General features: G+C 46.6%; 1 protein-coding gene across 1 annotated transcript in view; it reads left to right on the forward strand.

The window, feature by feature from the left end:
* Positions 1–5,156: 5,156 nt before the first annotated feature.
* Positions 5,157–10,124, forward strand: part of rheb (Ras homolog, mTORC1 binding) — a 10,218-nt gene continuing 5,250 nt past the window's right edge. Inside the window, exons 1-2 of the mRNA XM_061694812.1 lie at positions 5,157–5,472; positions 9,753–9,824. Coding sequence (XP_061550796.1) covers positions 5,421–5,472; positions 9,753–9,824 — 124 coding nt within the window. The 5' untranslated portion in view covers positions 5,157–5,420. The remainder of the gene's footprint in view (positions 5,473–9,752; positions 9,825–10,124) is intronic.

Consider the following 10,124-nt stretch of genomic DNA (forward strand, 5'->3'; position numbering starts at 1 on the left):
AGCTATATTTCAATGTTCTCATTTCCGTCCGTCCCTGTTCTGCAGCGGATTATTGTTTTGGCATGGTTGCTTCAAACAATGGGATGTGACAAGGCTCTGTTCTGGAAATTGATGGCGCTTGCCAGAGCGTATCACTTCCATAAATGTTTCACACCGCGCTGATATGGTAATCATTGAATCCCCCACAATGGCACCTTGTGCGGGATGCCTTTGCAGGTTCGCGTGACTCTGGACACCACCCAACCGCTAAGGTCCAAACAGCTCAAAAAAGAAAAAAAAAAAGATTATTTCTAAAAAATAAGAGGGCATGGTGTACATGCTGAGACGTGAGCACCATCCTCCTAGTTAAAATATGCAATTCTGTTTTCACGAGCGTGGGTCCAGGTGCCCGTCAGTGGCCCCGGTCCAGCTGGAGGATGTGGCCGATTCACTTCGGCTGGCATGCAGGCTGGCATACTAATGGAGTGCGACAAGCCTCAAACTCCTGCCTGGTGTCCACAAGCATGCGCAACTACAGGATTACCCAAGATATGTTGGAAGTCACACACAACCACCTGGCACATTTGAGGAGGGGTCATTCATCCTACAGCTTCCCCAAAAAAGGGTAATTAAATCTAGTTGTTCTGGTTGGACCTAAAATGTGTAATCACATTATTGAGGGTGGTCGATTTTCGGCCACTTTTTAAGTTACAAAGCTTGAAAAATGCTCAGAGGTCCCCTTTCAAGATTTAACCGTCCCAGAGTTCTTTGCTGGTCTCTGTTCGGTCTGGAGCCTAGTTCAATGACTTTACCTGACCAAACAGACCACAATAAAGGGGAAGAACAAAGATTGTTTCATTTTCCATTTAGAGTGGATCAAGACCATGACCAAACCATGCTAGAGTTAATTTGGAGGTCTTGGACCAGTTGGTTCAGTCAGCACCCGAGTTTCCTTACGTAACGTGGACAAATGGACCGCATCAAAAGGATTAGTACACCAGGTGGAATGGATCAAAGTCTGTTTGTGTTTTCAATGTAATCAAACTGCTGCAGATTTCATTTGACAGTCTCTGATCGATTGGTTTGTTCCGTACCAATTCACTTTACCTGACCGAATGTACCGCAGCAAGTGGGAAGGTGAAGATGGTTCATTTATCAGGTAGAGTGGATCAATGTCAGATCACATTCTTACTGCAACCAGACCACACCGAAGTTTGTTTGTTAGTCTTAGATCAGTTGGTTCGGTGCACACTATAGGTTTTTTACTTTACCTGACCAAATCCACCACACCAAGGGTGAAAACAAAGACTCATTTGCCAGTTGGAGCAGATAGAGGTTGGCTTATGCTCTCACCACAACCGCACCGTGCCATATTTCTTTTGCTGATGTCAAATCAATTGGTTTGGTCTGCACTCATCTGTTTTACCTGACTAAATGAACCGTAACAAGGGAGGGAACCCAGGACTGGTTGGGTACCAATGTCTGATTGCATTCTCATCAAAACCGAATCACGCCAGAATTCGTCTGGTGGTTTTGGACCACTTGGTTCGGTCCGCACATTTAATTTACCCGACCCATCAAACCACACAGAGGTGGAATACAAAGATTGGTTGGGGATCAAGGTAGGACCGTGTTCTCACCACAACCGATCCTCGCCAGAGTCAGTTTGGTGGTCTCCCACCAGTTTATTTGACCAGTTCCTGGGTTTATTTACTTGTCCTAGCGAACTCCAATTTGATTAAAATGTGTTAAAGGTTTCTAGTGTGAAACCACACTCATTGTCTGGGCCATCATGGAAGGCCTCTGCGTCACAGAGCTTAATGTATTCTTTTACCAAGGCTTGTTTTAAGCCTTTCATTAAAGTGAAACAATCTTGTCACACACCTGTTGCTAGTTCTAGGGAGGGGTATTTATTGTCAGGCCCTGTCAGCACACGCCTAATCCCTGGCCGCTATTACCAGCGTGACCTATAAGTGGTCATCATTTTGTGTGTGATTGTACAGTAGGTACCCTACAGCCTTCTCCATCCACTGTGTCTGCTTTTTTTTTTTTTTCTTGACACCCAATATCATTGGGACCAAACGGTCTACTGCTGACATGCTGATTTCCTTCCCCATGTGCTGCAAAGTGTGTGTGAAGGCAAAACACTTGGGTCTGACCGACTTGGCCCTTTTCGACTTTGCTCTGGCATGTAGTGTTTGGAGAGTGGCATTAGTAACATTAGGTCTTTCTTACAAGTAAATGCCAAAAGAGGAATGAATGCCATCCTCTCACCACCTTTGCCTGGAATTCCACCATATGCCCGCGGGCTTAACCCACTAATTGTGGCCGCACTTCCTACGCCATTGTTGCATGCCTGCGGCTTGCTTTTCCAAGCCACGGTTATATTAAGAAGTGAGTGTTTTAGTGCAACGGACGTCAGGCTATCAGCTGAAATGATCCGTGTTTGTGTGTAATGACCGCCTGATTGTTGTGCTTGAGGTTCCTGCGGTCCGGTGTTCAAGAGGCTTTGGCTGAGTCTGGCTTCTTATTAGATAGTGCCAAGGACGGAAGTAAACAGCAATTAGGACATTGGGTTGTTATGGTAATGTACAATATATGCAGTAGCCTATAATAGCTTTTTTGAAGAGTGACTGGTGCCGCGTGGGTTGTATTTGAGATATGTGATGCAATGGGGACATCTATTGGCTAACTTCTGTCAAGACAAACATTGGAAGTATTTTCAGGGGAATCGGCCACTATTTTGTTTTACTACTATCCATCCATCCATCCATCCATTTTCTGAGCCGCTTCTCCTCACTAGGGTCACGGGCGTGCTGGAGCCTATCCCAGCCATCATTGGTCCTGACTGTTGTTTGTGCCTATGCACCAAACAGCAGTTCAGAGTACCCACCCTTTTTGGAGTCCCTGGAGGGGGTGCTGGAGAGCACTCCCGTTGGGGATTCCATTGTTCTGCCGGGGGGACTTCATTGCTCACGTGGGCAATGACAGTGAGACCTAGAAGGGCGTGATTGGGAGGAACGCCACAACCCCCGGCCCGATCAGAACCTGAGCGGTGTTCTTTTATTGGACTTCTGTGTTCATTACGGATTGTCCGTAACAAACACCATGTTCAAGCATAAGGGTGTCCACACGTGCACTTGGCACTAGGACACCCTAGTGGTCGTGTCATTGGACTTGCGGCCCCATGTCTTGGACACTCAGGTGACGAGAGGGGCGGAGCTGTCAACTGATCACCACTTGGTGGTGAGTTGGGTCCGATGGTGAGGGAAGATGCCGGTCCGACGTGGAAGGCCCAAACGTATTGTGAGGGTCTGTTGGGAACGTCTGGCGGAATCCCCTGTCAGAAGGAGTTTCAACTCCCACCTGCGACAGAACTTTGCTCACGTTCCGGGGGAGGCGGGGGACATCGAGTCCGAGTGGACCATATTCCGCGCCTCCATTGCTGAGGCGGGTGACCGGAGCTGTGGTCAGTGCCTGTCGTGGCAGCAATCCCCGAACCCGTTGGTGGACACCAATGGTGAGGGATGCCATCAACCTGAAGAAGGAGTCCTATCGGGCCTATTTGGCCTGTGTTACTCCTGAGGCAGCTGATTGGTACCGGCTGGCCAAGCGGAATGCAGCTTTGGTGGTCACTGAAGCAAAAACTCTGGTATGGGAGGAGTTTGGTGAGGCCATGGAGAAAGACTTGGAGGAAATTCTGGTCCACCATCCAGCGTCACAGGAGGAGGAAGCAATTCACCACCAACACTGTGTATCGTGGGGAGGGGGCGCTGCTGACCTCGACTCGGATGTTGTGAGTCGGTGGGGAGAATACTTAAAAGACCTCCTCAATTCCACCGACACGCCTTCCCATCAGGAAGCAGAGTCTGAGTTCTCTGAGGCGGGCTCTCCTATCTCTGGGTTTGAGATCACCTAGGTGGTTAAAAAGCTCCTCGGTGGCAAGGCCCCGGGGGTGGATGAGATTCGCCCAGAGTTCCTAAAGGCTCTGGATGTTGTGGGAATGTCCTGGTTGACACGCCTCTGCAACATCGCGTGGACATCGGGGACAGTGCCTCTGGCTTGGCAGACTGGGGTGGTCCCCCTTTTTAAGAGTGTGTTCCAACTACAGGGGATCACACTCAGTCAGAGGTGCTGGAGAGGCGGGCCCGTCGGGAAGTCGAATCTCAGATCCGGGAAGAGCAGTGTGGTTTTCGTCCTGGCCGTGGAACAGTGGACAAGCTCTACACCCTCGACAGGGTCCTCGAGGGTGCATGGGAGTTCGCCCAACCAGTCTGCATGTGTTTTGTGGAATTGGAGAAGGCGTTCGACCGTGTCCCTCGGAGAGTCTTGTGGGGGGTGCTTCGGGAGTATGGGGTACCAAACCCCCTGATGTGGGCTGTTCGGTCCCTGTACGACCGTAGTCAGAGTTTGGTCCGCATATCCGTCTACTACTTCTTTCGGCTGGCCTGGGAACGACTTGGGATCCCCCCGGAAGAGCTGGATTAAGTGGCTGGGGAGAGGGAAGTCTGGGCGTCCCTGCTAAAGCTACTGCACCCGTGAGCCGACCTCAGATAAGAAAATGGATGGATGGATTACTACATTAATTTAAAAAGTAAACCTTTTGGTGCAAACCCTTTTTTTATTTTTTTTATTTAAGATAAATGTATCTATCATATTATATGAACTTTTAATTTGTTAAATTGTTAGCTGTTAATGTTATTGTTAAAAATATAATTAAAAAAATAAATTATATAATTTAACTTTTGATTTAATCTCGCAATTTATTTATAAAATGATCATTCCCACTGTTTTAAATTGCTGCTGTGCCACCTACTAATGGTACTGATCATAAAAACTAATACTATAAAACTAATAATATATATTGACCACAATACACTTTGTCAGTGTGTTGTAAAATGTAAATAAAATCTCCAATTAAAAAGAAAAACCATGGCCAGATAAGGTCGTCCTGGTAGAAGCATCCTTGCTTCCTGACCCCAAAAAGATGTCAACGACATTGCGTTCGCGTCACGATGCTCGCGTTGACCAATCACATCCTCGACACGGACTACTGTTATATGACGAACAGCCACGTTGTCCAATCGTAGCCTTACAATGGCCCTTCGAGCACGCCTCCTGTCATGGTGTAGCCAATCGGGGCGGAGAACTTATTACTAATTCATTCCAATGCGAAGGGGAGTGACGCAGTTATTGAAAACCCCAAAGCTACTCCACGCTTTCCGGCGTATGACCTGAAATAAACTCCGTATATCCCTCCCAAGCCCCCCCCCCGCCCCCTCACCCTGGGCTGCGGGCGGCAAACCTCGGCGGAGGACATCGCCGGTTGTGTGGACGGGGGTTGTATGTGCCAATCTCCGCACTCCTTGGGATTCGGGTGCCACACAGGTTTGAGGTTGCGGTCGAACCCCGAGGACTCGATGCGATAACCAGAGCGAGACATGCCGCAGCCTAAGTCACGAAAGCTCGCCATCCTCGGCTACCGATCCGTAGGTGAGAGCCGGTCACACGACGATAAGCGGCGGTCCTCGATCCCCGGGTAAGGCGTGCTTTGGCCGAGCTAGGCTGTAGCGGGCCGTGGCTACTCGCACGATCGCAGCATCCCTCCACCAGGTGAGGGCGGCCCCGGCACCATGCCTCCGCCTTAAAACCGACATACGTTCGTCGTCAAACTACAGCATGTCCGCGAGTCGACCACCCCACCACCCACGCTAATGCGCGACGAGCGGATGGATTTGACGCATGACTGACCGGTTATGTCACCGCCAGCACGGCAAACGGGCGCAGTTGGGATGCGTTTAAAAAGAAAGGGGGGAGGCCCAGGGTGATGAATGCTTGAATATGCAATATTTAGTGTTGAGGTTTGAGTTTTTATTTTTATATAAAAATTTTAATTATCCTTTATATTCCTGGTACCGTAGTCAGGGCTATAGGGCAACCTACATTTAGTTTATTATAGTTGTAAGATGTTTGTTATGAATTAATATATTTCCATTTTTATAATGTACAGTTCACAAATATATAAATAGTGATGCCCGAATATACAGGCTGGGCTAACAATCGCTAAACTTAAAATAGTAGGAGTAATTTTATTACAATATACAGGTTCTTATTCCGATGTGCATCAATTTTTACAAAAGCTTCCAAAATTAACTCTGAAGTCACAGTTGTATAAAGAAATTATTATGATTCCAAAATAGAGTTTTAAGTTAAGGGTTTGTTAGGGTTTCAAGCCAGGGGCAGTGTTTCTATCCAGGGTTAGGGTTTCTAGCTCCAGGGTTAGGGTTTCTAGCTGTAGTTGGGGTTTCAAGTGGGTTTTGTTTGTGTATGGGTGTTTGTGTATCGGTGGAGACGCTAAAAGAGGTGGTGATCGCCTTTCTTTCTTCCTTTTAATACAGTTTCCTTCCTCCCACCCTTCCATCTTTCCTTCATCCTTCCTTTGATTCCATCCTAATTTCCATCATTCCTATTACCTCCCTTCATTGAGGAAATACATTTGTTTAGAAGGGACTATTGACAATATGGTAATTTGGGGCTGAAAAAAAAATTATGAAATAAGGTCATAGGGACATGGGGTATATTAGAGCAGAAGCTATTTAAGGAAATGCAGTATTTGGGGCAGGGTGTCTTGAGTAGCGTAGGCGATATTTGAGGAAATACGGTAATCTGGGCATTGGTCGCTTGGAGCGGAAGTTAGTATAGTAGTTGAGGAAGCAATGTTAATTTGGGCAGGGCATTTATGTCAGTACAGGCCACTAAAATGGTGATTGAGGCAGGGTGTCCATCAGAACGTAGGGGAGTATTTGAGAAAATGCAATATTTGTACCTGTATAAGATGAGGTAAGACATTCCTCTAAGGTTGTGAACCACTACATCTTCTTATATCTTCTTCTTTTCCTTTCGGCTTGTCCCTTTCGGGGTCGCCACAGCGCGTCATCCTTTTCCATGTAATACTATCTCCTGCATCCTCCTCTTGAACAACAACTGCCCACGTCTTCCCTTACGACATCCATCAACCTTCTCTTTGGTCTTCCTCTCGCTCTCTTGCCTGGCAGCTCCATCCTCATCATCCTTCTACCAATATACTCACTATTTCTCCTCTGGACGTGTCCAAACCATCAAAGTCTGCTCTCTCTAACTTTGTCTCCAAAACATCGAACCTTGGCTGTCCCTCTGATGAGCTAGTTTCTAATTTTATCCAACCTGGTCACTCCGAGATCGAACCTCATCATCTTCATTTCCGCCACCTCCAACTCTGCTTCCTGTTTTCTCTTCACTGTCTCTAATCCGTACATCATGGCTGGCCTCACCACTGTTTTATAAACTTTGCCCTTCATCCTAGCAGAGACTCTTCTGTCACCTGAGACCTTCCTCCACCCGTTCCAACCTGCTTGGACCCGTTTCTTCACTTCCTGACCACACTCACCATTGCTCTGGACGGTTGACCCCAAGTATTTAAAGTCCTCCACCCTTACTATCTCTTCTCCCTGTAGCCTCACTCTTCCCCCACCACCCCTCTCATTCATGCACATATATTCTGTCTTACTTTGGCTAATCTTCATTCCTCTTCTTTCCAGTGCATGCCTCCATCTTTCAAATGGTTCCTCCACCTGCTCCCTGCTTTCACTGCAGATCACAATGTCGTCTCCAAACATCATGGTCCACGGGAATTCCAGTCTAACCTCATCTGTCAGCCTATCCATCACCACTGCAAACAGGAAGGGGCTCAGGGCTGATCCCTGATGCAGTCCCACCTCCACCTTAAATTCGTCTGTCACGCCTACAGCACACCTCACTGCTGTTCTGCTGCCCTTCTTCATGTCCTATATTATTCCAACATACTTCTCTGCCACTCCAGACTTCCGCATGCAGTACCACAGTTCCTCTCTGAGTACTCTGTCATAGGCTTTCTCTAGAACGACAAAGACACAATGTAGCTCCTTCTGACCTTCTCTGTACTTTTCCATCAACATCCTCAAGGCAAATAATGCATCTATGGTCCTCTTTCTAGGCATGAAACTATACTGTTGCTCGCAAATACTCACTTCTGTCCTGAGTCTAGCCTGCACTACTCTTTCCCATAACTTCATTGTGTGGCTCATCAACTTTATTCCTCGATAGTTACCACAGCTCTGCACATCACCCTTGTTCTTAAAAACGGCACCAGTACACTTTTCCTCCATTCCTCAGGCATCTTCTCACATGCTAGAATTCTATTGAACAAGCTGGTCAAAAACTCCACAGCCACCTCTCCTACATGCTTCCATACCTCCACAGGAATGTCATCAGGACCAACTGCCTTTCCATTTTTCATCCTCTTTAATGCCTTTCTAACTTCCACCTTACTAATCATTGCCACTTCCTGGTGCACCACACTTGCCTCTTCTACTCTCCCTTCTCTCTCATTTGTATCATTCATCAACTCCTCAAAGTATTCTTTCCATCTATCTAGCACACTACTGGCACCAGTCAACATATTTCCATCTCTATCCTTAATCACCCTAACCTGCTGCACATCCTTCCCATCTCTATCCCTCTGTCTGGCCAACCTGTATAGATCCTTTTCTCCTTCTTTAGTGTCCCACCTGGCATACATGTCATCATATGCCTCTTGTTTGCCCTTTGCCACCTCTACCTTTGCCCAATGTCGCATCTCAATGTATTCTTTTCGCCTCTCCTCAGTCCTCTCAGTGTCCCTCTTCTTCTTAACTAACCTTTTTCCTTGAATGATTTCCTGTACTGTGAGGTACCACCACCAAGTCTCCTTCTCTCCTTTCCTGCCAGAAGATACACCAAGTATTCTCCTGCCTGCCTCTCTGATCACCTTGGCTGCAGTGGTCCAGTCTTCTGGAAGCTCCTCCTGTCTACCGAGAGCCTGTCTCACCTCTTCCCAAAAAGATGCACAACACTCGTCCTGTCTCAGCTTCCACCACATGGTTCTCTGCTCTGCCTTTGTCTTCCTAATCTTCCTCCCCACCACCAGTGTCATCTTACACACCACCATCCTATGCTGTCTAGCCACACTCTCCCCTATCACTACCTTACAGTCAGTAACCTCCTTCAGAATACATCGTCTGCACAAGATGTAATCCACCTGCGTGCTTCTACCTTCGCTCTTGTAGGTCACCCTATGTTCCTGCCTCTTCTGGGGAAAAAAGTGTTCACTACAGCCATTTGCATCCTTTTTGCAAAGTCTACCACCATCTGTCACTCCAAATTCCTTTCCTGGATGCCGTACTTACCCATCACTTCTTCATCACCCCTATTTCCTTCACCAACATGTCCATTACAATCTGCGCCAATCACGACTCTCTCTCTGTCTGGGATGCTCACAACTACTTCATCTAGCTACTTCCAGAATTTCTCTTTCACCTCTAGGTCACATCCTACCTGTGGGGCATAGCCACTAATCAAATTATACATAACACCCTCAATTTCAAGTTTCAGCCTCATCACTCGATCTGATACTCTTTTCACCTCCAAGACATTCTTAGCCAACTCTTACCTGACTACATTTCTCTTCCCATCTACACCATGGTAAAATAATTTAAATCCTGCCCCTAAACCTCTAGCCTTACTGCCTTTCCACCTGGTCACACAATATATCAACCTTTCTCCGACTGAACTACTTCAATGAAGGCACAAAAACATTAAACAACAATGTTGTAAATTGATTGGATGAGTCTACCTGTCTAGTGGGTTGCATATTGGTCATCTACAACCATGCGTTTCTGATGACTGCTCATACGATTTCTCCATCTTTTCTTTTCCAGGAAAATCCTCTTTGACCATTCAGTTCGTTGAGGGCCAGTTTGTTGACTCCTATGACCCCACAATAGAAAACAGTAAGTTGGCGGAAGATGATGCCCTTTTGTCTTATTTGCCATTAGTATTTTACCTGTTGTAAATTTGCCTAGGGATTTGCATATTGGCAAATTAAAACATTTTACACATGCATTTTTTTTCAGTATTTAAAGCAGTTCCCAGGCGTCTTAGTAGCATGTCTTTGACACGCTTTCATCAAAATACCCCAAAGATAAAAAAAAAAATAATAATGAACACATTGTTTTGACCTTGGCTGAAATTAGCCGATTTTGAGAAAGTGATCCTTTCTCAAGCAGAATTCAGAATTTACAAGCTGCTGA

Source organism: Phycodurus eques, chromosome 13 (genome assembly GCF_024500275.1).
Source record: "Phycodurus eques isolate BA_2022a chromosome 13, UOR_Pequ_1.1, whole genome shotgun sequence".
Taxonomy (NCBI): Eukaryota; Metazoa; Chordata; class Actinopteri; order Syngnathiformes; family Syngnathidae; genus Phycodurus; species Phycodurus eques.